This window comes from Melozone crissalis, unplaced genomic scaffold (genome assembly GCF_028551555.1).
Source record: "Melozone crissalis strain CALT ecotype California unplaced genomic scaffold, PUWL_Pcris_2 ptg000027l_1, whole genome shotgun sequence".
NCBI classification, from domain to species: domain Eukaryota; kingdom Metazoa; phylum Chordata; class Aves; order Passeriformes; family Passerellidae; genus Melozone; species Melozone crissalis.
The window spans coordinates 57,656,132-57,682,592 of record NW_026535805.1 but is presented as its reverse complement, the minus strand read 5'-3'; the positions used below and the strand labels follow the sequence as shown (position 1 = coordinate 57,682,592).

The window sequence follows — 26,461 nt, the reverse complement described above, 5'->3', positions numbered from 1 at the left end:
AATTTCTTCACTCAAAGGGTGGTCAGACATAAGAATAGGCTGCCCAGGGAAGTAATGGTGTCACCATTCCTGTAAGTGTCATAAAGGCACACGGATGTGCCACCTGGGGATATGGTTTAGTGGTGAACACAGTGGTGCTGGAGTAAAGGTTGGAATTGATCTTAGACGTTTCTTCCAAGCTAAAGATTCTATGATTCTAATTTAGGTGTCTAAGTCTGGAGGGAAAGATCTCATTTGGCTGGTCCATCTGCTTAAGTGGAGGTGTCTAGTGCCACCTGAAAGGACCTAAGGTGTCTGAGACATCCACCCTGTGTCTCAGCAGCTGAGTTCACTGGAGTGGCTGAAGTCACACCAGTGGGTACTTCTTAGGGCATCTCATCCTTGTTAACAACCTGTCAGCCTAGAGCTACATTGGAGAAACTAAAATGCTATTTCAAATGAGCCATCTCACCAATCTAAGTAAAATTTTTGCATTTATTCCAAACCATGGTATCAAAAGTGATGAAAAAAACCTGCATTTCATAGCAGGGCAAAGAAAGAATTTTTATTCGAAAGTTCTACCTTAGGGGAAGCATTTTCAGTTTTTCTTCTGGCTTTCTGTCATAGTCAAGGCTACTTCTGATTGAGTTTTAGATACCTTTTTCCTGTCCAAGCTGTGTACGCGATTCATCTGTTCACTCATTTGTATGAGTAACATTTTTGATCAACCAACCCTGTGTCCAACTCAAAGGTGTAAAGCCATTGATTTCATTCTGCAGAATTATGATTCATCTTCTCAGTAATATATTTCCTCTGCATTTAATCAGGCTCCATCTGAAGCAGTCACAAGGGACAGTTCTGGAGATTCATTTGTAACGAATTTGGGGGGAGCATTGCGTCAATGGATCACTAGCCACAATGATACAAACACTTTATTTTGAATTTGAAAGGTTTTTAGTAAAATAAAAAGCTGTAATCTGCTTTCCTGCTAACCACTCCTGTTAACATCAGCTGTAACACAGCCACGTGGTTTTTCGTAATGTAGAGTTTAGCCCATAGGTCAAAATGATCTGTTGAAATCAGCTCATGTACAGCAGTCATGGGTGTGCAAAAGCCAGCTAACACCAGGATCTGGGGTGCTCCTTTTCATGCAGAAATGGAATGGAAACGAAGGTTTGAAGTGTGTCTGTATGTGTTAGCTTATATTTATTTCAGTTATCACAACACTATTTATAGACCGTGTGCTGATATCACTGCTCAGTTTTACTCCACCCTTTGCGAATCACAGTTGTCATCACAGTACACAGGAGCATGAGCTAGATGAAAAAGAGATCCTGTCACTACTGTGTGAGTTGGGAACAGAGAGAAACCAGTCTGAGCAGTGATCTTGGCTGCTGTTATTCCCAGCAGACTGGAGGAGGGCCATACAGTGCTCACCATACCTGCTTCTCCCTGAGAATCCAGTGCAGTAAGACAAGGCTTTGCACCACTGGACATGGCTGCTAAAGGGACTCTGTTGGGTAAAGAGGGAGGTGGATATTAGAGATGAGTTGGAGGGAGAAGTTAATATAGCATTTAGATGGTCGGAGTGAAATTTGTTGCATAAGAATATTGTATTTAATAATAATAAAAAAGATTTTTCTTAGAGATCAGTACATTACTTGGTTAAGAACTATATTGAGGAAAAAGCAGGAAATGACAAGGGCATAATGAAACAATCCTGAACAATTTGATCACTGCAGTTCAGCTATTTAAAACTATTTTGTTTTGTGGGGGCCTGGAAAAGAGCGGAAGAGAGTTTTTCCACTGCTATGAGGGACATAAATAGCATTGTGGGAAGGATTGCATTTGGTACACCAGCATGTTGTACTTGTAATGGCATTAATCACACCTGAATAAGTGTTGTGATGCATAGGAATAGCAATGGACTTTGGCAAATGTATGTTTTTTCTAGTGAGATCAGGAACAGCATTAGGTTATCCACTGCCAATGAGCAAGGTGGGACTTTTCTTGCGTCACTTTAAGCATTTAGAAATCCAGTTTCAGATCCAAGAAGGTTTAGAGGGCTGCCTCTACAAGTGGCAGAAGAAAAGAGATGCTTGCTGATTCATTCTGTCTTAAAATACACACACATATATATTCATCCTGCCTCTTTCAGATGTCTCTTCTGCATGGGGTGAATCACTGAAATTTCTGGTCCTCTCCATTGACTGCAGAGGGACCAAAGACAACTGACTTTTTAAACAGCAAAGATTTGATTAATCCACCTTTGCAGGAGTCAGGGCAGTTATTGTGATGAGGAATATGGATATAAGAGAAGACTGAAGCGTGTACTATCAAGACAATGACTTATGAGTCAGAGTTCTAAAAAGGCACCTGATGGAGTCAAACTCAAATTAAAATGAGGCTGGAAGGTGAACAGTAAAAGTACTGCTTGGTAAGCATATCACCTTAGGGAATTTGGTTTTGCATGTATCAGAGAGAAGAGTAAAATGACATTTCAAACTAACAATAAAACAAACTGATAGCAAATAAAACATCCTGTAATTTAAGAGAGAAAGCACATGTTAACTTTTTTAATAGCATTATTTCATTTTTTTAATAGCATTGTTACAGATGAGTATTTATTTACAGACAAATGAAAACTAAGAAAAAAATTTGTGCATACATGTAAATGAAGTCAAGGCAGTAGCTAAAGTCTAAAAAACCGTATCTCCAAGCATGAATCTTTATCTCAAAGAAAAGCAGCATTTTAATTGATGCTAGAATTGACACTAGTCTGTACAAATTGACAAAAAAATCTGTGTCTCGGGCAGAGGAAATGTTGATACACGTTGGCATAGCAAAAGAAAATAACTGTTTACAGTCTACACAAATGTGGAATGGTTCGAGAACACTGGAACATGCTCAGGGAAGCTATAATGTTCAGGCATGCCTTGTCAATCTTCCCTCAAAAAAGAGATGTTTACAGCAACTATCCCAGAAAAGGTTCAGTACTGAATATTGCACAGATCTCTGACATATCTAAAATTGTATAAAACACTCTTTGAAATGCAAGGCTCAGCAAGTGACCTTTATGTAATGCTGCTGTGCAATTTTCTCCTGTGGCCACTTTGAAGTTGTAATGTCCAGGAGGTTACAGACTTCTCATCTCATGAGGGAAAGACTATTGGAAACCATATTCTAGAATAAAACCTCAGAGAAAGCAGCCAAAAACTCTTATATTTCATATAAGGTACAAAACAAATTTGTCACAGCAAAGCTCTGATGTTGGAGCATTGTGGATAATTAGATGATTGCAATGCTATTCATCATATGAATTATTAGAGAAAGGTAAATGTTCTGCAGGCATTTTAAGATTATTATTTACAAGGACAGAATTTACTGGACAATGGTTCAGTGAAGAAAATACTCATTCCATTGCTGAAAAATCAGTCTTCCTCTTCAAATCATACCTCTCTGTTAATTACTATCACCACTGTCTACAGACACTGGACCAATAGCAAAATGAAACTATGGCAACAGATTTACTCACGTATGTGTCTGACACTCAACATTAACAAGCTGATTGTTCTTGTCAGAAATTAATCACTAAATTCTGTAGAATATATAAATCACTAAATTTTATTGAAATATTGGAAAAGGGGGGCCTTGGAAGAAAATAAACCAGAAACAAACAAGTTTGAGCTATGATTAATCAAAGCCAAATAACGGAGGTAAGGGGGAAGCAAAAATTTTCTTAAAGAGGACTGAGCATTCAGAGTCTAAGCTTTCCCCAGAAAGGTGGACACTCCTCCATGTGATCTAAAAGAGCCTGAAAGAAAGAACAAGCCAAAGAAGGATTTTGCCCCTGTCTTTCTGAGTTTAAAACTAACTGGTAGAGCCTGGAAACTCTTCTAAGCACTTGTTTCTCACTAGACAATGCAAGTAAGTTACACTTTGTCCTGTCATCTCTGTCCACTTGTAAAGGAGGAAAGCCAGCTATGGCTTTTTGTAAGCAATTTCCCAATCCAAATGAGAAAAGGGAGCAGAAATGAGACCCTGCCATGTCGTTCAGACCATTGTCTGCAGGTTTGTTTCTACCCAAGCTGCTGGCTTCAGCCTCAGGCTGTGAATAGAGCCCTGCTGTGATTCACAGGGCTGCATCAACAGTGGAGCTACTTGAGGGTCTGGAATGGCCCTTGATTCTCATGTTGAAAATGTAGAGAACACCCTCTTGCTTTATTCCACAATTAACAGAAAACAAATACATGCTTTTAATGAAATAAGTTCAATATTAGCTTTCTAGTCAACTAGAGAGAAAAACCCTACATATCAGTCATTGTTAAGTTAGAGCATCCCCCTGTACAGGTTTTATCCTTTCAAATGTTTTCTTTATTGCTTGAATCTAATTGAATATCCATCTCATTTCAAATAAAATTTAAAAATATATCTCTCTTCTTTTGCTTAGGCCTCTTTTCTGCATTCATTATCCAATTTGGTTGGATAATTGCATTCCTTAATGCCATTACTCTCTATTTTCCCCCATTTATTTTACAGAGAGAGCTTACAGGCCTGAATCTGATATTTGGTAAAGCCAGTAAAGTAATCTGAAATCACTGGATTTATTCCAATTTTTGCTGTAGTGCCACATAAATTGGAACCTAGCCTATTTTTTCATCCATAGTTTGAGGTTTATGTTATCAGTAAATCATGGCTGCTGCTAATTTCAGTATGGTGTTGCACAAACACAAAATCACAGAATGGGTCAGGCTGCAGTGGATCATCTGGTCCTGCTCAAGCAGAGTCATCCCAGAGCTCATGGCACAGGGTTGTGTCCAGATGGTTCTTGAATATCTCCAGTGGAGCAGACTCCACAGCCTCTGGGCAATCTGTTCCAGGGCTTGGTCACCTACACAACAAAGAGGTTATTCCTCATACACACATACATGTCAGTTCTTATTTTTTGATCGTGGCAGGTTAAAAACTTAAAATAAATCCCTATGTTTTGTATGAAGGAGGGAGCTGTTAGTTCAGGGTCAGTTTTGTTCGTGGGTAAAGGGAAAAACAGGGTCCTGATGTCACTACGGCAAATATAACAATATGAAAGTCTATAAATCTACCTATAGCTGATAATCAGTTTTCTCCCACTACTACTATTGAAAGGATGCCTTTAGTTCTTGAATCTTAGAACTGTGGAGGTTGGGAGGGACTTCTGAAGACTGTGTGGTGCTTAGGCCCACTTAGCAGGGTCAGCTAGAGCAGGGCCATTGCTTGGCATTGCCCTGCCCCGTTTGGCTGCCACTGTGCTGGGCACCTTCTGCCCCAGTACCTCTGCCAGTGTCTGCTATGCTTCTCCTTGCCTGCCTTTTCTGTCCTGACAGCAAACACCTGCAGCTGGATTGCTTTCATCTTCCACTCCTACAGGTTGTTGCAGCCCTTCTTTCTCGTGGGCAAAGTGCAGGTGTGGAGCTGCTCTAGGTTTGGGTCCAGGGGTTCTGAGAACAGAGAAGGAAGATGGGACTGAGCTGAGTGAGGCAGTTCTTGTCCTGTGGGAATCTGGAGAGCTGCAGATGCCATGGCATCATGAAGTAAAGGCCACTCAAAGGAGAGATAGTGAAAGGAGAAAGTCCCTTCTAGGCTGGCTGATCCCTTTTTCAGAAGGTTTAATCATAGTGTGGGACTTATATTTTGTCAGAATCTTAAGAGCTGATATGATGCCACCGTGCCAGAACCTCCTTTAAAATACCTTCATCTTTTGCATGTGTTGGGAGAAAAAAGGGCTTTACTGAGTGGTTAGGAGAGGGCTCAGCATCATCCCTGTTACATGCAAGCTGACTTAGAAACTGTATCGACAACTGATGTGAAGAGGTGCTTCACTATCTGCTTAGGAAAAATATCACCGTATAAAAATTTGGGACAGAAGGGAACTTAAAAATCATCTAGTTCCAACCCCCCTGCCATGGACAAGGAACCTTCCCTAGAACAGGGAACAGGTTGCCTATAGCCCCATCCAACCTGGCTTTGAACACTTTCAGGGATGGAACATCTACAATTTCTCTGAACAACTTGTTCCAGTGCCTCACCACCTTTTACTGTAAAATATGTCTTCCTTATATCCAGGGTAAATCTACCTTCTTTCAGCTGAAAACCAATGTCCCTTGTCATGTCATTGCAGCTCCTAGCAAAGAGTTTCTCTCCATGGGGATAGCAAAATTCCTCATATTTTCCAAACATATCAATCCTTGGATACTTATTTCCATGGGACTTTGGGTGTGAGGCTGTTGTTTATTTTGTGTGTGAAAGACAGACTTTAGCTCCAAATTTCTTCTTCTGTTAAATAGTAAATGTATTTGAAGGAATGAGGCATCTGTGTGGCTTGATAGCATTTCTATCTATCCCTCATGCTGGCATTAGTAGAGAAAAGGCGGTATCTGACACAGCCTGAAGAGAAAGGAACAATGCTGGGAGCTGTTAGGAGTTATCAGCACAAGGCTGGAAATTTGATAAACAGTCTGCCTAAAAATCATGGGGAAATTATTCTGCTACTGTAGATTATAGACATATGTCTTTGCTTTCCCCAGCATTAATTGTTTGGGGTTTTGTTGCCCCTGTATATGTGTGTATGTTGGAGTCTATGCACAGGTGTGCTGTTTATAGATTTGCATTGGGTGAAAGACTGCAAAGGCACCCAGCACTCCTGCTTGCTCAGTGCCTGGGTTTCACATGTCGTGCCCAGGAGTAAGCACGTTCCTGTGGGAGCCCGTGGGCTGGGAGTGGGCACAGGGGTGGGGATGAACCACAGTTTTCCTTCCAGCCTAATGAGTGCCTGCCAGCACAGCTGAGCTGGCAAAGTGAGTGTTGTCATTTGCCTCTGGCATAGTCCACACGACTCATTCCAACTTCCCAAAGCCAGGGAAGAGCAAGAAAAACATGCACCATACAAGGGAATTCATTTAATGCACAGACCTCACAAGGCTGCAGAGGTATTGGTTGACTAGCAGCTACCTAACTCCTGCAGAATTACTGGGAAAGTGAGCATGGGAACATGGGCACGTGTCAAAGCAGCCAGAGTACATGGGAATAAGTTGGGTAGCCTAAATCACTTTGGTGCTTTTGCCTAGGGTTATGAGGTGAATCTTTCTGCACTCCTGGAATCAGGAGGAAGGTGACTTGAGTCACCAGTACCTCTTCTCCAAAGGTTGCCTTGAAAGAGCACTTTTTTCCTCAGCTATCCATGTGGGAATTGACTGAAATTAAGCAGCTACTGTGGATATCAAAAATAGGTGGTGTGACTGGCCCATTTATGTGTGAAACACATTCCCTGTGTTTCACAGAATGACAGAATCACCAGGATTGGAGGGGGCTTCCAAAGATGCTCAAGTCCAAGCCCCTGCTCAAGCATGGTCCACTATAGATGATTGCTCCAGTTGGGTTTTAAATATCTTCAAGGATGGAAACTCCACAACCTTTCTGGGTAATCTGTTTCAGTGTTGGATCACCTGCTCTGTAAAAAATGTTCTCTTACATCAAGAGAGGATTTCCTGAAATTGAATTTGTGCCCATTGCCCCTTGTCTCACTGGGCACCACTGAGAGGAGGCTGGCTCTGCTATCTTTGTTCCCCTCATTGGGTATTTAGACCCACACTGACAAGACCCCCTGAGCTTTCTCTCCTGCAGCTGAAAACAGCCCCAGCCCTCTCAGAGTTCCTTTGTATAAGCAGTGCTGATCACCTTTGTGGCCCTTTGCTGCACTCCAGTAAGTCCATGTCTTTCCAGTGTAGGGAACCCAGCACTGGACACGGCAACGTGGGGAATGGTGGGAGCTGTCTCACCAGTGCTGGGCAGAGGGGAAGAATCACCTCCCTCAAACTGCTGGCAACACTTTTCCTAAAGCAGCTTGGAAAGAGAATGGGTTATGTAACTATGTCTAAGGATAGCAAGCAAAACAACACAGAGTTGGGTTATAGGGATATTGTTGGACATTGTTGGTTCTGTCTTCTCAGTGGAATTTGGGTTCTTTTTCAGCACAAATAGGAGATCTCAGGCAGCACACAGTTCACTCTCCCTTAGAAACAGACAGAGTTAATTTGTTTGCTCTTGGTCCCTTTGAACACTGAGCAGATGCCAAGGAGGCCGAAGGGGAATGAGAGGAGGGGAAAGAAGACAGGGAATGGAGCTGTGTAAGCAATAGCTGGGAGGTCTTTTGAGATCATTAAAAAGCAAACAATATTCTATAAGTCATGTTTTGTTATTCAAATTAAATTTTTTATTTCTTAGGTGTGCAGTTTAAATTTTTTTTTGTGAAACTGTGCTCACACTGACAGTTTACTGCTGGCAAGCCAAATGGGAGGGGCAGACCTGATAAACCTGTGCAGGACCTGCTGTGAAATATTTTAGGGAAAAAACCTTGCCATTGTCCAGGAGGTCTGGATGATGATGGAGTGGGGAGCTTTTGAAACAACACGAGCATGTGTGGGACATGATAGCATTGCAGGGAATACATCACACAAACAATATCAGGCCTCAAAGCTGGAGGAGCTGTCTGGTGTGAGCCTCCTGAGGTCCAGCAAGGCAAAAAACAGGCAGGTCCATCCTCATACTGCCCCACCTGCTGCTGGACTGCCTTAGGTTGGGGATTGGCTGTTTAACAAAATTCCATCTTTAAAATCTGACTTTTCTGTGGGCCTATACAAGCAGCAATTAAAGTGTTACTTAATGAAATACTGGAGTAGCCTACCAAGTATTTCTGAAAAGCAATTTTCTCTGGATGGATGACTGCCTTTTCAAGTGTTTCAGAAAAGTGATGTGTTTTAAAACTCAACTTTCATTGCTCTTGCTACTTGTATCACAACAGTAGAGTTTTAGTGTTTTTCTTGATCTTGAATTTGGATTGTGTTGTCCTTGCTAGTGTTGATAAGCATTCTCCTGCCAGAGTAATCTCACTGAGAATAGACCTGACATTGTATCCATATTCTGTGGCACCCACATATCTGGTTCCTTGGTTAGTGGGACTCTCTCCCCCACATGAAGACTTTATTTTATTACTTTTGTGATTTTTTGCCAGAAAACACAACCGATTATGAATAGCAGTGCTTGGTTGGAAATATGGCACTTAGAAACAAATTTATAGTTGAAAATTATAAAATTCACTAAACAAAAAAATGCTTGCAGAGTGATCTTTCCTACTCTTGAAATCTTAGTGACTGTACTGTAGGGGGATACAGTATGGGTAAATGAAGGTGGTATAGAATGTAATCTTACCCCCTAAAGAGTTGCAGCTGAACCAATTACTAAGGATTTGGAGCAGGCCTGATGTTAACAGGCCGCAGCTGCAGCCAATCAGCAGAGTGTTATAAAAGAGTGGATTGGTTGGCTGAGGGGAACTGGAGTCAGTTGCTGCTGTGAGGACAAGAAAGAGTCAGTGCCTGGAGGAGTTGCCTACAAGAAACATCAAGGAGGTATGGTGTTGGATTTCTGGGCTGTTTAGATGGTCTGGGGAAAAGCCCAAAGATGGCCTTGGGCCCCCGGGTTCGAAAGGACGAGAGGAAGCTTCAGATTTGTTCTTGGTCTCGGTGTTTATTAATTGCTTATCTAAAAGATTTTCTCTTGGCCTGACAGAGTTCTGCTCAGCAGTCAGCCATGGGCACACACTGAAAGCCCCTGGGGCGGTCACCTATCTTTATACCCGGAGTTACGTATACAATATTTATCATTTTTCTCCAATACCCTCTACCCATATTAACCAGTGTTCCCCTAGTAAGGTCCAATCCCGGAGTGCCAACATCACCACAGAAGATGGAGGCCTAGAGGAAGAAGAAGAAGGAGAAGGGCACGCCCCAATCCCTCCATCTTGCCTCTCTAGACCCCCCTGTACAGGGATCTTAAACCCTGTATCTCACACTCCAATTAACTTGTCCCTTCACCATTCACCCCAGTGAAATCCTCCCGTCCTCATACTGATGTCATCTCCCATGTGGGATCAAAGTCCAGCCACCAGACATTTCTGGCAGCATTCCAGGACTCCCGAGCCCCCCAGTTCTGAGAGACTGAGATCCCACAGTATGGAACTCCAGCGATATGGAACTCTTGCAATGTAATGGCAACACTGTGCAGCTGCTCTCTCCTGTCTTTTCCTAAGGCATATTTGTAGATTTTCACAAGGACAAAGCTTGTTTGGGAAACTGTGATTGTAAGTTAATTAAAAATAGTTTTCATTTTAGAAAACTAAATGTGTTGGTAGTAGTATACTCATTGCTAATGGGTGATTGTACTTTTTCAATAATAATAAGAGATTCAATGAAGCTTTAGAAGATGTTAGGATATGATCAACTGGATAATCTACATATTTGAGTTTTATTCCCAAATAAGATGGATCTCCCAGAGCCAGAAGTCTGAGTTTATATTTGATAATTATATGAGACTCTTGAGCTTTCTTGCAGATTGTAATTCAATTTCTCTGAGAAAAGAGCTTTAAGACATGAAGAAAGAATGAATGAGTGCTTCTAATTCCAGGAAAGCTTTGTGACCGGCTTGGTCAGTTTGCTGACTCTGTCCCAAACAGGGCCCAGCAGATTATTCACCATAATAATGCTGGAGCAGCAAATAATGCAGAACCCAGAAATCACGAATTGTACCTTTCTCAAATACTGGTTTGGTTCTGTGGAAAAAATAGTTTCTGTGTGTTTATCAGAATGCCAACTGTGGTTTCCTTTACTAGGAGATGTTCTGTGGTGAGATACATCCGAAATGGCTGAAAGGTGTTTGGCACTTACTGGACAACCTGTGACAGACACCTGCCCAAAATCAGGGACCAGGATCACTGAGGCAAAGGCTGATGACTTGTTTCTCTGACTTTGATGATAGGTTATGTGTGGATATGTGTGTCTTTATTCATGTATTCTTACACACATGCAGGCCCACTCCATGCTCTGTAAGTGTTGTACAGTGGATTATGTTCCCCTCACTGAAAACAGCACAGGTAACTTTGGCAGATGTGGCTGAGATTCACCACACCTGCTCTGTTCCAGCTCTCTGTAGTGCCAGGCCCAAGGGCTGTAAAGCTAACATGGATCAAAAAGATCAAAAAGTTGCTATAACAGAAAAGCAGTCAGTCAAAACTACCTGATTTTTTGCCCATTGAGGATACTTTTTTCATCCATAAATATTGTTAAGTTAAATACTTATGGGGATATGAATCCTGGTGAAGGATGGTTTTTTGACTCTACCTAGAGTAGTTACTATAACTGCTGAGTATCTTTAGGGATTTTCTGGATCACAGAATCACAGAAATTCAAGGCTGGAAGAGACCTATAAGATCATCAAGTCCAACCCGTGTTCTAATTATTCAACTAGATCATGGCAGCAAGTGCCACATCCAGTCTCTTTTTGAACTCCTTGAGGGATGATGACTCCACCACCTCACTGGGTAGATGATTCCAGTATCTGACCACTCTTTCTGTAAAATACTTCCTTCTTAATTCTAACTTGCATCTCCCTTGACGCAGCTTGAGACTGTGTCCTCTTGTTCTATCTGTTGTTGCCCGGAGAAAGAGACCGACCCCCAACTCACCACAGCCACCCTTCAGGAAGTTGTAGAGAGTGATGAGGTCGCCCCTTAGTCTCCTTTTCTCCAGGCTAAACAACCCCAGCTCCCTCAGTCGTTCTTCATATGACTTGTGTTCCAAGCCCCTTACCAGCCTCGTTGCCCTCCTCTGGACACACTCAAGCAACTCAACGTCCCTCCTAAAGTGAGGGGCCCAGAACTGGATGCAATACTCCAAGTGAGGCCTCACCAGTGCCACGTACAGGGGAAGAATGACCTCCCTGCTACTGCTGGCCACACCATTCCTGATACTGGCCAGGATGCCATTGGCCCTCTTGGCCACCTGGGCACACTGCTGGCTCATATTCAATCGACTGTCAACCAGCACCCCCAGGTCCCTTTCCATCTGAGCACTGTCCAGCCACACTGTCCCCAGCTTAAATCAGTGCAGGGGGTTATTGTGGCCGAAGTGCAGTACTCGGCACTTGGACTTATGGAAGTTCATCCCGTTTGATTCTGCCCATGCATCCAACCGTTCCAAATCTTTCTGCAGAGCCCTACGTCCCTCTAGCAGATCTACACACGTTCCCAATTTAGTATCATCAGCAAATTTACTAATAAAAGACTCTAAGCCCTCATCCATGTCGTCAATAAAAATATTGAACAGAACTGGCCCCACTGGTGACTGGTCACCAGCTGGATGCAACATCATTCACCACCACTCTCTGGGCCCGGCCATCCAGCCAGTTCTGAATCCAGCAAAGGGTATTCCTGTCCAGATCACGGCCTGCGAGTTTGTCTAGGAGTAAGCTATGGGAGACAGTGTCAAAGGCCTTGCTGAAATCCAAGTAAACAACATCTACAGCCTTCCCTGCATCCACTAGCCGGGTTACCTGGTCATAAAAGGTGACCAGGTTAGTCAGACATGATCTACCCCTCCTAAATCCATGCTGGCTGGGTCTGATACCCTGGCTGTCCTGCAAATTTTGCATGATGGTGCATAATATAAACTGTTCCATTATTTTGCCAGGTATAGAGGTCAGGCTGACTGGTCTATAATTGCCAGGATCTTCCTTTACACCTTTTTTGTGAATGGGTATCACATTGGCCAGCTTCCAGTCATCCGGAACCTCACCTGTAAGCCATGACTGTTGGTAAATGATGGAGAGTGGCTTTGCAAATTAATTTGCCAGCTCTGTCATTACCCTGGGGTGGATCCTATCTGGTCCCATAGATTTATGAATATCCAAGCATTTCAATAGTTCTATGACAGCCTCCTCTTGGATAACGTGGGGACCATTCTGCTCCCTAAAACCATCAACCAGCCCAGGCAGGCGGGTGTCTTGAGGGCAAGTCATCTTCCCATTAAAAACTGAGGCGAAATAGGCATTAAACACTTCTGCCTTCTCATCTGCAAATACTAACTTCCCACCTTTGTCCAATAAAGAACAAAGGCTGGTCTTACCTTTCTTCCTACCATTAATATATTTATAAAAACATTTTTTATTATCCTTAACAGTAGTCGCCATTCTGAGTTCAAACTGAGCTTTGGCCTCCCTAATTTTTTTTCTGCATACTCTAGCAGCCCTCTTAATACCTCCTTAGAGACCTGACCCTTCTTCCAACGCTGATACATCCTCTTTTTATTATTGAGTTCCTCCAAGACCTCCTTTCCCAACCAGACTGGATGTTTACCCCGTTGACTGATCCATCGGGATCCTAAGCAAAGCACCTTATGACTTCAAAAGGTAACAGTGTAGGGGGATACAGTATGGGTAAATGAAGGTGGTATAGAATGTAATCTTAGCCCCTAAAGAGTTGCAGCTGAGCCATTTATTAAGGATTAGGAGCAGGCCTGATGTTAACAGGCCGCAGCTGCAGCCAATCAGCAGAGTGTTATAAAAGAGTGGATTGGTTGGCTGAGGGAACTGGAGTCAGTTGCTGCTGTGAGGGCAAGGGAGAGTCAGGGCCTGGAGGAGATGCCTACAAGAAACATCAAGGAGGTATGGAACTCTGGCAATGTGGAACCCTTACAATGTAATGACAATAGAACTCTTGCAATATATATGATAACATAACAGTGTGTAAGTAAAAGAGAAAAAGAGGAAGAAAACACAGCCCATAAAGAATAAAACAAATATTAAAAAGTCACTGTTTCTTGTAAAACCTATCTGAGTGGGAGGTAGAGAAATAACTGCATTAGTGTAATTTAATCTCCATGGTATTTAAATTCAGAATGTGCCAAACTGGGTCATTGTCATACATGAGAAAATGGGGACTTCAGAGATAAGGCTGGGGCAGTTGCTTTAAATACCATAAATTGCAAACCCATCATGTAGTCAAAATAGCTGATTTCTGGACATCTGCACAGTTTTAGCTGTGACAATTAACTGGAAGATTGAACTCTCACATGTTTGTGCTAAGTTTACTGAAATCTGTGAACAGGAGCTTGGAAGAGCCTCAAAGTGAGTTTAGAGCATGGAGTAGGTTTAGACCAAGGGGGACCATGGCCAGAAGGGAGAGGGGCCATGAGATCTTTTAGGAGCAGACCTGGTGCTGCTGGCACTGTGGCACCAGGGGACATGTTCACCACACACAGAGACCAGGAGCAATTATTAACTTTGCACCTGCTCAAGGATTGTTCCCATAAAGGAAATCATATAAATGCATTGATTTGTTGGAGCAGAACAATGTTTGTCCTTTTGAGGAGAAAGAAACTTCTGCTTTGAAATAGGGGAAGATGCCAAAAGCAATAGATTAAAATTGGGAGTGGGTGGTAATATGGACTAGAAATCAATGCATGGTGTGATGCAGTCATTAGACACAGATGCTAAACTGGAGATAAAAATGGAAATGCAAAGCTTGGCTCTGGAAAGAAATTATTCGTTGCTTTGCAGTTCTCTACAGGACAAGTTAAGTGTTGTCTATCATCTGACTAAAAAGAAACTAAAAGATCTGTCATGAAAAGACTTTGGTGAAATGGGAAAATGTTAAAGATGAGGTTTTCTCTAAAGTTCTCTCAAAGGATATCTTTGGTGAAATGTCAAAGAACCTGAATGCATCTCGAAGGGCCAACATGAGTAGTACTGAAATTGCTGTATTTATCTATACAGACATGCAAAGTTTGTATTTCTATTTAATATTTGAAATATATACAAAATGTATATAACAAATACAGTGAATATCTTCAGAGTTAATGATCATGAAATGTAAAGAGTGATGAAATGTAAGCAGTCTGTTTATCAATTATGCATTAAATATATAAATACTCATCTATTTATACATATGTGTATGTATGCATGTATATGTACAAATGGATATGAATTAAATTTATATTTACGGTTTGCTTTTGTCATTGTTTGAGACCAAGTTTGTGGACTCTTACATTGTTTCCTCCCAGTGGAATACCTAATGCTGTGTGTTAGAAGCCTGTCTGTCCACAGCCTTGGACATGTGAGGAGTAGCTGCTAATGTAGCTGTCATATCAGAAGATATTTTCAAGACAAAGATAAAGAGGAATTCTGTGGACATCCCTGAATCTGTGATTTTTTTTCTAGTTATGTTCAAAGAAAAAAAAGTAATCATTTTCAGTCTTACTGTAAAGAAAAGCTGTAAATTGCCTAATTTTAAGGCAAATAAGAGTAATCTGTCTCCAGGCCTTAAGATTCCTGAATGAAAGAAGAACGTTGCCTTTTTCACTATTTTCAGCCTCCAATAATCAAGGATAGCTTAGGTTCATGTTCACTAGCAAATCTGTGAAGTTACCTTTGCCTGAATGCAGCAGTGAATACAAAACAATTGTTCAAGTTACGTGGCTATTTCCAGTTTAAAATGTTCACATTTGGCTAATTGTATTCATTTATTTCTTCCTAAGGCAAAAAATGGGGAAACAAAATAGTAAGCTGGCCCCTGAGGTGATGGAGGATCTGGTGAAGAGCACGGAGTTCAATGAACACGAGCTAAAACAGTGGTACAAAGGATTTCTAAAGGACTGTCCAAGTGGCAGACTGAACCTTGAGGAGTTTCAGCAGCTCTACGTAAAAGTAAGTTATTTACTAAGTTATTTGTTAACTTAAAAGTAAGTTGTTTGACTGTAGAAAGAGTTATGAAGTAATGTAAAGCAAACGTATGGTCCAGAGCTGCTGGTCATTTGGACTGAGGAATAACTTTGCTTGGAGAAGCAATGGTGAAGATGAGACAATGAGTGGGAAGTGTTACCCTCGTCACACCAGTGATTTGTGTAACTATAGTGACAGGAACCAAAAGTTTAGGAAAAAAGCTATGATTTATTCACAAGAAATATAATACATTCTCTGTGCTCTGAAATTCATGACGTGAATTTCAAATTTTAAAGGTGACGTTGTTCACCTTTAAAGGATGGCCATGGTCCTGTTCAATATAAACAATGTGATTTCTGGACATATTTATATAAAAGTGATGAACTTTTATGGCAGTATGACTTGCAGATAAATTATGCACTGTGCACAAAGAATTTCTTCCATAAATTTTAGATATTGCCTTTATTTTTTCTCTGCTGTCACTTTTTTCTCACTTTATTGGGAAGGGAAAGCAAGCTGATCTGTTTATTTTCTTCTTGTTTTTCATTACTTTGTCATGTTCAATGCAGTCTTTCCCTTACATTTATTATGTATTTATTCTGTAACAAGAAGAAGATGGGGGAAGCATAAAAAATGTATTCATGTTAAAAAGATCATTATATTTTAATTCAGAACTGAGTGTCGACCTAAAGGTCAGACACTTCAAAGTACTGTTAATTAGGACAAATATTGAATGGCAATGATGAACTGTAGGATCATAAATACATTTGAAAGGCTGCTTTATTTTTATTCAGCCTCACATTGTAAGTAGTTACTGTTGAGCACACTGGCAATTTTTGCAGACAAGTGGGACTGTTGTTTTCCTTAGATGCACTCTGCAGTACTTTCCTAAATTTCTTCAAGATTGAACCAGATCACTCTGTAAAGTACTACCTAGACAATTTTTCTTTCTAATGAATGGCTCTAGCATAAACTTCTAATTCAGCTTACAAAATAAGCTTCTGTCTTCATATTTTAATATTCATGGCTAAAGGTGTTGCCTCACAGTCCTATTCTTAAGTAACAAATGAGTTTGTAATGAATTATATTTTTAGATGAAAGAATCTGTACAGCCTCAGGTGTTGTACTTGTTATTGACTGATAATTTAGAAGTTCCATTTTAAACAGTACTCACTGCACATCCAACAAGAGCAGACATCCAGTCGTTGCTCATACATGTTTCTGGAAAAAGTAAACCTTCTTTAAGAAATTCTTAATAAAGTATGTCAACTCTTCAGAAATAATTTTTTCTTTTTGTAAAATCACAGTAAAGGTGGTTTTTGGTGATTTGCTTTGTTTTGTGTTGGTTTGGTTTTTTTTGGGGAGGGGGGCTTTTTTGGGGTTTTTTTGGTTGATTTTTTTGGTGGGGTGGTTATTTGGTTTAGGTTTTTTTATGATTTTGTATGCTGTGAGGAAAAACATCAGGAAATAACTCAGAACTTCCAGGACTTCCTTCCTTCAAACAGGTGTTTGAAGCATTCATAGACAGTTCTCAAGATACCTTACTCATGAAGACACATCAGAGAGTAAATTCAATATCATGTTTTCAGAGATAGTAGTGCAAAAAATAACATGAAGAGCACAAGCAGTATTTTGCTCCTGAAATTTGAAGACTGCTTTGTAGTCTTACTAAGCTGCAATATCCAGCTTTTAGTTTTATGGCCTCATGTGTCTTTAGACATGGACATGAAATGTGATTCTCTGCCTTGCTTTGGTAGTTGTGGGGTTTGATTTTTGCTATGTAATGGCACTGCCGTATATTTAATCTAGTTTATTGTCATCCTATATTTATTGTCCAGACGGGGCAAAATACTAATTTTGTGAAGAAAAATATGATTATCTGTAGTAAATCCAGAGCTTTACTTCTGTGTGTGTCACAGAAATGCTTGTAAAATAATGTCTCTGAGGAGCTCATAGTCTGAGTGTTGGCCATGGTGGCAACTTCTTGTGTGTCAGACATTCCGTCTACCCCAGCTTCTGGCTGCAGATAAACCCCCAGATGTGAAATTTATCTTTCCAGGAGGAGCCACCAGAAGGAGACTCAAATCTTTGTGGTTACATTTATGGCATCTCACTTCACTTAAAATATATTCAGGGTGAAAATGCATGAAGCATGTATTGATTTGTAATTCCTCTGCATAAACTTCTAGTTGGGAGGGATGACAGTCATCTGTTTGTCTGAACTGGATTTTATTGAGGAAGATTTCCATAGATCAGTATATTTTGAAAAGAAATAAAAGACTTTCCTCCATTTCCAGTTCAGGTTGACTTAAGGTGACATTGTTTCTTTGTTTGTGAGACCTGTGGGGAGCACTTTCATGTGTGTTGATAGAAAGGTGTTGGTCATCTAACTTAAGTGCAAAGGAAACTTTTTTTATTTTTACTAATGCAGAATAGAAAATATTATCAACTTAAATAGGCAAAACATTTTATATTAGCAATACTTTGAAGGGAATTTCCTGGTTATCTGCACTTCTCTTCCATCAGATTTGCGGAGTGAGGTGCACAATCTTAGGGCATAGAAACCATTTTGGGGTTTTTTTGTGAAACATAACTAGATGTGTCCTGGGATCACACCTTGTGTTGCTGTATCTAATTGCTGCTAATAAGCTTAAGTGGGTCTGAAAGGGAACCTCCAGAACATGAGTGATGTGGATGTAAAGTCCTCAACATGAACCCTTCCAGCTCTACACATTTGCATCAATTGTACTGTGCTGTTTACTGATGTAGATAAATACTGTATTGACTAAAGGGGGAATTACTCTAGTTTGGCTTGGGAACATTTGCTATTGAAATTTCCATTATGAATACAAATCATCTAGTGCTTAAAAAAAATAGTTTCACCTATGGACTCTACAGAAAAATTATTTGCAGCACTTTTAATGCAAGTGTGTATAAAAATTTTCAGCCAAAAGTACTTCTTTTAAATAAGCAGCTAATAAGCAGAAATATACTTCATATTGTTGCATATTTAACATTTTCTGCAATATAGTAGGTTCATTGAAAATAGTCCATTTTTGAGTAGATAGATTCTTCTTGGGATATGAAATCCATGGCAAATTGTTAGGGTTCATGTTTCCTTCCATGTTGCTGAATGAAGTGAATGTTCTGCAATTTTTTAAATAGTTATTGAAGAGTTGGTTATGTACTGCAAGCCCAGAGCCACAAAGAGTCCTCAATACTGAAACACTGAGATAGCTGTCCTCAAAGTCTGCACAGAGCATGGGAGGGGGAGAAATCTGTGGATAGCATTCTGAGAAAACTAAAGCAAACATTTTGTAAAGTAACATGCAAAACCACAAAGTATTGCTCAGGACAGGAGCTGGTGCTAAATTCTGAGTTCCTCCGGGGTATGGGAGTTACATCTTCCTACTGCAGAGAACTATCTGGAACAGTAGAAAAAGCAAAATGACCTGACTGGAGGCCTTTTGCTTTCTCTCTTAGGTGACAAAAATAATGTAATTGCCTTACCATTATCACAGTGGTTTATGTACTCCTTAAGCTGTATAAAACTGAATCAATTAGAGGAAGAGCATTGCCAGCAGGTCAAGGGAGGTCATCCTGCCCCTCTATTCAATGCTGGTGAGATGTATCTGGAGAGTTGGGTCCATTTCTGGGCTTCTCAGGGCAAGAGAGAGATGGAGCTCCTGAAGCAGGTCCAGCAGAGGGGGACAAAGGTAATGAAGGGACTGGAGCATCTCTGCTATGAAAAAAAGCTGAGGGAGATGGGCCTGTTCAAGAAGAACTAACTGAGAGGGGATCTCATCAATGTTTATCAGTATCTGAGGGGAAGGTGTCAAGAGGAAGGATGAAGCTCTGCTCTGTGGGAGCCAGCAATAGGACAGAGGCAGAGAGTGATGCACAGGAAGTTTCTCCCAAATGTGAGGAAGAAATTCCTTACAGTGCAGTGACCACACACTGGAACAGGGTGCCCAGAGGGGCTGGGGAGTCTCCCTCACTAGAGGTATTCCAGAACCCTCTGGATGCAGTTCTGTGCCATGTGCTCTGGGATAACACTGCAACCTTGAGCAGAGAGGTTGGAGCAGATGATCTGCTGTGGTGCCTTCCAACTTTACGTGTTCTGTGAATTATCATGGCTCTGTTTGAATCTGCACTGATTGCCCTCTCATTTATCTACCTGTGATGAGATGTCACCTTCTGGGCTGCTGGCAATATCCCAATTAACGTATTCTTCTGTAGGAAATAGCATCAGACCAGCTGAAACCTGAAAATTTCCTTCTTCAAAGAGAATATCCTAACTGTTAAGCTTAATCCCTACTAGCTGTCTTAATTTTCCTTTTTCTCTCCTAAAAAGTCCTTAATTCTTTTATCTTGCATAAAACTTAATTATCATTGCAGGCAGAGAGCTAAGAACTTAATATACAAACCTGTCATTAAAATAAAAGATACCAATAAAAACCTCTTGTGTGTTCCTATCATTCTTTAGGGTTTCTTGCAGTCTAAAGGGCCAAATACATTTTCCTTCAGATTTTTTGAATTCCCTGGGTTTAGATGAATATGCCCTAGAGTGTGTAAATGTGCATAATCACTGCTAATATTCACAGGAATTATGCATGTTTATTAAGTGGAAAATAGGCTTCTGTATTGTGATACTTCTTGGAACTGGGTCACTGAACATGAGAAGCATGTCTCTGCTCTGATAGAAACAAGAACCAATGGTCCTTTAGCTGGAAGAGTAGAGATAGGAATGATCATAATATACTGCTAACATTAATAAAGAAACTTACTTTGTGAATTTATTGCCCCTATATTATTTAGATATGTCTTGGAGTTTTATAGATAGCATTCTTTTTTTTTTTTTTTTTTACACCCTTCATTTAAAAGTTATTTCATTAATTGGAATCAAATGGTTTGTCATATTTTTGGGTTCTATCTCACATTTCTGGCCTTGAAGGGAATTGATTTTTAGTCCTTCATTTTAATATGCGTAGAACAAAAGAATCTCAAAAATCTATTGAAATTAAGTTGGTATATTTGCAGCCTCTTTCAAGACAGACTGGCATCTTTCTAAAAATGGCACAGAGCTCCTCAAAATATCAGGTTAGAGCTGGATTTCAGGCTTTCAGTGGCTGTAAAAAAGTAGGATTCCAGAATGGCACAGCTGTGTTTACAGATGTCCCAAACATAGATGAAATTGTACTGGCAAAAATTGATGTTTCCTGGGATCATCTCTTAACTGGTAGAGCTGTGCTGGTTTTATGAGTGTGCTTTGGCCACTTGAGCTCTCCTTATAACAAGAATACTTTTAACATTGGTATAATATACCAATGTTAAGTGTATTACACTGAATATAATTTATATATTTAGCATATTATACCAATCCTGTGTTGCTACAGAACTTCAGCACATCTTGAAATAATGTAGATTATAAATAATATTGATTTATCTACCCACACATGATCTTAGCCTAGTTGCTACCTTCCAGAAGATTACATCTGATGTGCCAGCAGTATTCCTGGACAGTTTGACAGGATATTTGCTTGCAGGAATCACCTACGTTTAACTGCAACACAGAAAACATCATATGTGTTTATTTATAAAGATTACTTTTAAAAGCTCTTTAAAATTATTAATATTACTGCTGTTTTATTGAATTTTTCAAACTGATATGGTATAATAAAACTAATGCTGTTATTTTAGGAATTTGATGCAAACCAATAGAGCAACAAATAGCACTGGTTTGGGGACATCACAATATGGCTCTATAAGGAGCAGTGCATATCTAGATGGGCAGATAAATCTGGGAAGGAATAATAGTAATGTTATTTGCCTCAGTAGAAGCTTTGCTTGTGTGGAGTAGTAAAACAGTTGATGAGGTAGAGATTCTTAATGCATTCCTTAAGCACTTAATACAAATCTGCACATCTGAGACAATTACTGTATATTGTTAGGAAAAAAAATCTTTTTCACCAGAGGTCCAGTGAAGTTGCTATGAAAAGAAAATTAATATAGGAGAATCTAAATGGCAGTATGCTGATAAGCAACTGGGCTTGTGGCCCAGCACTATCACTGGGGAGTGCTCTTCAGGGTGAGCAATCTTCTTGGTGCTCCAAAGCTGTGTTAAAACTGGGTTCTGATAACCTTAAAACCAAAAGTGATTGCAACCGCTTTTCAAAGAGGACTTGGCTAAAAAAAAAAAAAAAAAAAAAAAAAAGGTGTGGTCTTGTTGCCTGGATGTTTTCCATACAAAACTGCTTTTGCCATTATAACTTTTCTTCTCCTTATAGACATGAATAGGCAGGTTCTGTGCCAAAACAAAATGCAGGTCTACTTCTAAACCACATAAAAGGCTTATTATATATTTCAAAGAAAAGCTGACATTGTGCTCCATGAATTTGAAAACAAAGGGCCAGAATGCTCCTTACTTATAAAACCAAAATCAAACAAACCCCGAAGGCAGCATTAACTTTGAAGCTGACTTTGGGCAATTCAGGGAAGGGGAGGATATTGGTAATGTGCCTTTCTGCAGCATTTCTGTCTCTCTGCTTATCCCAGGAAAAATAATGTCTGGGCTTAATATCATCTTGTAGAACAGATTTTAAAATCTGTCTTTAGTAAACAGGGCTTTAAAGATCAGCAACCATTTAGAAAAAAAAGAAAAACAGAGTAAAAAACCACGGATTCTCATTTAAGCTGCAAAGCAAATTGAAAACAGTAATTTCCAGAAGAGGACCAGCATGCTGGGTAGCAAGCAGTTCTGAAAATATGGCTGTAAATCACAACACTGGATACTAAGAGCCTTTAACAACGTGGAATGGAGTCAGTTTAGATTGAAACACTAATCTCAGTGAAGCTAATGGGAATTTTCATTCCTGATCCTTACTTAAGCGCTTAGGACTGTACTGAGCTCCCGAAATTGTTTATCTTTGTGAGACCCGAGTGCTGTGAAGTCTGCTGCAAGCTCCATTAACCGTTAGTGTCCAGTCCTACAAGCTGGATCTAGAGTCTGGAGGGCTCCTCTCACCACATGTGAAGATGTGCACGCTGGGAGCTGTCATTTAAAGGCAGCAATGGTTTAAAACCTAAATCAGGGACGAAAAGGGTGAAATTAAGGGTCCTAAAGCTGGTAAAAAAAGTTTCACAGGCAAAGAAAGACAAGTCATTTTCTCCTTGCAGTATTAGGGCTAGTGGCTAATTTTAAAGGCTAAAATACTTTTTTTTTTCCTGCTTCTGTTGTAGAGCATATAATGGCTCATATCCTCTAGACAGTCTCCTCTGGAGACTCTAAATCTGGGAAATGAGGAAGTCAGACAATTTTAAGAGATGAAATCTAAACAGCTAAATCTTAATTTCTCTGAACAGTAGCTTGTGGAGTATCCAGGCTAGTGGAATGAATCTTCCTAATGCTTGAACAAATCAGTAACATATGCTTACACTCTGTCTGGAAGAGGCAGGAATCATGGTCACATGAATCCAGAAGCAGTCCAGTTGTCCAAAGGCATCTTCAGGGTTTACAGAGTCAGCAGATGTGTGGGAATGCAAATATTTAGTCCAAACTTCTGATTATTACCAAGCATTGAATATATCTGTAATTCTGTGGCTAAATGTGGTTCTTGGAGGCATTTGAAACTGACTTCCATTGCACTGAAGAGAGTACATCCAGACAGGACAAGATGATCCAGCCTGGAATGCTTAAAAATATCACCATTTACATGCATGCCCCAGTTTCCAGCATAGCCTGATAAAAGAATGCAGGCTGGGTAAATTTCCCAACAATAACATGCAAATTACTTTCACTTGATCTTTTATTTTGAAGGAAGTTCACCAGTTCCCAAAATTGTCATGCATTTTTATAAGGGACCTTCTTCCTTCGCAGCTCACCTTTGATCTATGTTTCATTCCTCAGAGAAAACAAAACAATGAATTTGGGATACTGTGATTATTTCTGAAGCGAAATACTGAATTCATTAATAAGGTTATCTGGAGGGTAATAAAGAAGTGTTGCAGCTTGGATGGAGAGAGCCATTGCTAACGCAAGATAAAAAACCAGTGAGCTGTCAGCATCACATCCCGTAGCTGTTGTCATGTTCAGATCTACTAGCTGCTGTAGCAATGTTTATTTTACCATTGTTACATTGTCCTCATAGCAGCTATCAAGACTGATCAGTGGTTCACAACTTCTACATAATCTGTTGCAAAAGTCAAGTGTTTCAGACTTTTGTCATCCTGAAACTTCTGCTTCCTACCTCCCTTCATCCCACCTCAGTGTTTCCTTGTCATCCCAAGGAAGAGTATTCACAAAACCAGTGAAGATTCTTGGGGATGCACAGGTGAGAGAGGGAGGGGTAATATTGACTGTGCTTCTTTCAGAGATCTTCTCTTCTCTTGCATTTAAATAAAATTGCCATGAATGAAGCACACAAAGTCTCTATATAATGTATGAACAGTTGAAATACTGAAAGTTTAAACCATTTGCTTGATGTCTTCAGCAAAGTCAGGGTTGCAATTACTTCATGGGTCAAAATATAAGTGTCCTTTCCTTCATTTCTTTGGAGTGAGTGTTTGTTCTTTTTTCCTATAGGATGGATTAGCAATGCCTTCCTGGAGTTATACATGCACATAACAGTATGGCATTTCTGGCCAGATGTTAATCAAATACCTAGTTGAGATCTACACTGGTTTCTGGGCCTTGTAGCTAAAGTGTGACCATGTCTTAGTGGAAACCTGTGTTTTAGGTCTTCAGTGACCTGGATTTTGAAATGCAGATCCTCCTTTTTGGATGATACCAGCCTTATTCTGCAGGCTAGAAATCATGTGATTTTGTTACTTGAGACAAGTGAACTAGGGTCTTTCAGGGACCTCTTCTTGTCATGTTTCTTGAACTATAAACATTGCTGTTTGTTTAAGATATATATAAAAAGCTGTTTAGTTTTACAGGGTTCCTGAAGGAAGTATTAAAGCAGGGCACTTCATTTCAGCACTGGAGTGAGTTACTGTAATTTAATTTTTTCTTTTTTACTTTTAAACATTAATGTGCTTTCCTCTAATATCAAATTATGCATTCAATATCTCACTTGCACACAGGCCTGGAGCTGAAAACAACATTCTTATTTCAAAAGGTATGCACAAGAACTTGGTGCTCTGAACCACAGTCCTTCACCTCGCTGCGCTGTCTCTGACTCCCTGCCTCACCTTCTCCTCCCAGGAAACTCATCAGTCCTGCAGAAAGTTAATTTACCATACTAATATGTACTTGATGGAGTGAGTCACTGCAGCTGGGTGTGAAAATCTCAAAAATGAAAGGGGACTTGTTGGAGTGAACCGTGGTGCTCACAGGCAGGCACAGCCTGTGTCAGCCTGTTCCTCCTGTTGTGGCATGCTGAGATGGCAAATAAATCACTGTTAGCACTGCAGCACGTGCTGCTCTGGGGAGCTACAGCCATGCAGCTCATGAAACAAGTGCTTTTTCAGGGTACTGGGGAATGGGAAAGCATCTGGGAGCTTGGTTTGTTATCAAGTCAAACAGCTTCCATTATCATGTAGACATTAGTTGCCATTCCAGTCAGATTTCTACTACTCGTAGTCTGAACGCTTCTAGTACCTTGGGATATCAGCTTCCTTTTTCTTCAATGAGAGTAAATTTCCATCTTTTCATGTTTAATTAAGGCTCATAGGAATAGACTATTTGTACTGACAAACCTAGTGATTGCCAAATTGAGTTGACTTACTGCTACCTGGCATGAGAATTAGGTAACTATCTTAATTTTATATTCAATCACAAACAAAATGAGAAAAACATATGGTTTGGAAGATAAAGTAATCAACAGAAGGAAAATTAGACAGAAGGAGATTTTGCCATTTTACTAAAATACATATGAAACTTTCTCAGAAAAATGTGGTGTGAAATCCACCAGGTGAAGGAGATATGAAGGTTGGCTCCCTAATTACATGAATAACCCAAAACTGAACATGCAGCTTTAAATAAAATCCCCCAGTAGTCCAGAGAAAGAGCAGTATAAACAAAAGTCTAAATAAATACTGCAGTTCACCTCAAAGTGAACATCAACTGGGGATTATTTCCACGTTAAAAAAAAAGAATTAAAAATTCCTATTTCATTAATTGAAATAAAATTGTATGTGGACCTTGTCAGCAGCTTTCACAAGAAATACATGAAGTTATTTCAATTATGAAGTTATTTCTAGATCTCTCTAGAATTCCCCTTTCATTGTACCCTAGGATATACCCTAGAATTGCTGTTATCCCTTATTTGGATATTACACACCTCTATGGATACTTATGACTCTAGAGCTTTCTTTGACAGATATCCTCAAGTTTGCTCCTCCCTGTCAAACCATCAGGATAGGAGATGCATGAAGCCCTATTCCAAGATACATGAATTTTGGCAATGTGGTTCCTGTCCCTGGTGCCAACACCAGAAACACAGGGACTGATCAAAGGAAAGAGTCCTTGAATTTGCTTTTGTGTTCACAGGCTCCAGCTTGTACTGCTAATGTCCATGTTGGCTGTACCCGTGTCCCTCTTCTAAATACCTTTTTGGTTCTGAAAATCCTTGTGTTGGTGTTTATTAATGTAGCAATTATTGTGCCCTATTTTTATGTGTTGGTGAGATAATTATAGCTAAAAACATTTAATGTTTAAATGATGGGGTTGTTTAAGAATGGATCAGCTAAAACAAGAAACTATGTTGTGAAAGCCTCCCAGGACATCAGAGGCATACAGATGAATTTAGAGGATGTGATTCCTCCTAGCATGGATCTGTTTTCACCAGAATAAACTCCATGCAGCTCATCCAGCTGCTGAATGCTGGTCTCTGGGAGGTGATGGATGCTCTTTGGATGTGGTCCTGGTGAAATGCAGATGTCCTTAGCTTCCTTGGGG

At 40.2% G+C, this 26,461-nt stretch overlaps 1 protein-coding gene across 2 annotated transcripts in view; it reads left to right on the top strand.

Moving 5' to 3' along the window:
* Positions 1–26,461, top strand: part of VSNL1 (visinin like 1) — an 89,459-nt gene that overhangs the window by 27,039 nt on the left and 35,959 nt on the right. For both annotated transcript variants that reach the window (XM_054279388.1, XM_054279389.1), the window contains exon 2: positions 15,378–15,546. In XM_054279388.1, coding sequence (XP_054135363.1) covers positions 15,385–15,546 — 162 coding nt within the window. In that variant the 5' untranslated portion in view covers positions 15,378–15,384. The remainder of the gene's footprint in view (positions 1–15,377; positions 15,547–26,461) is intronic.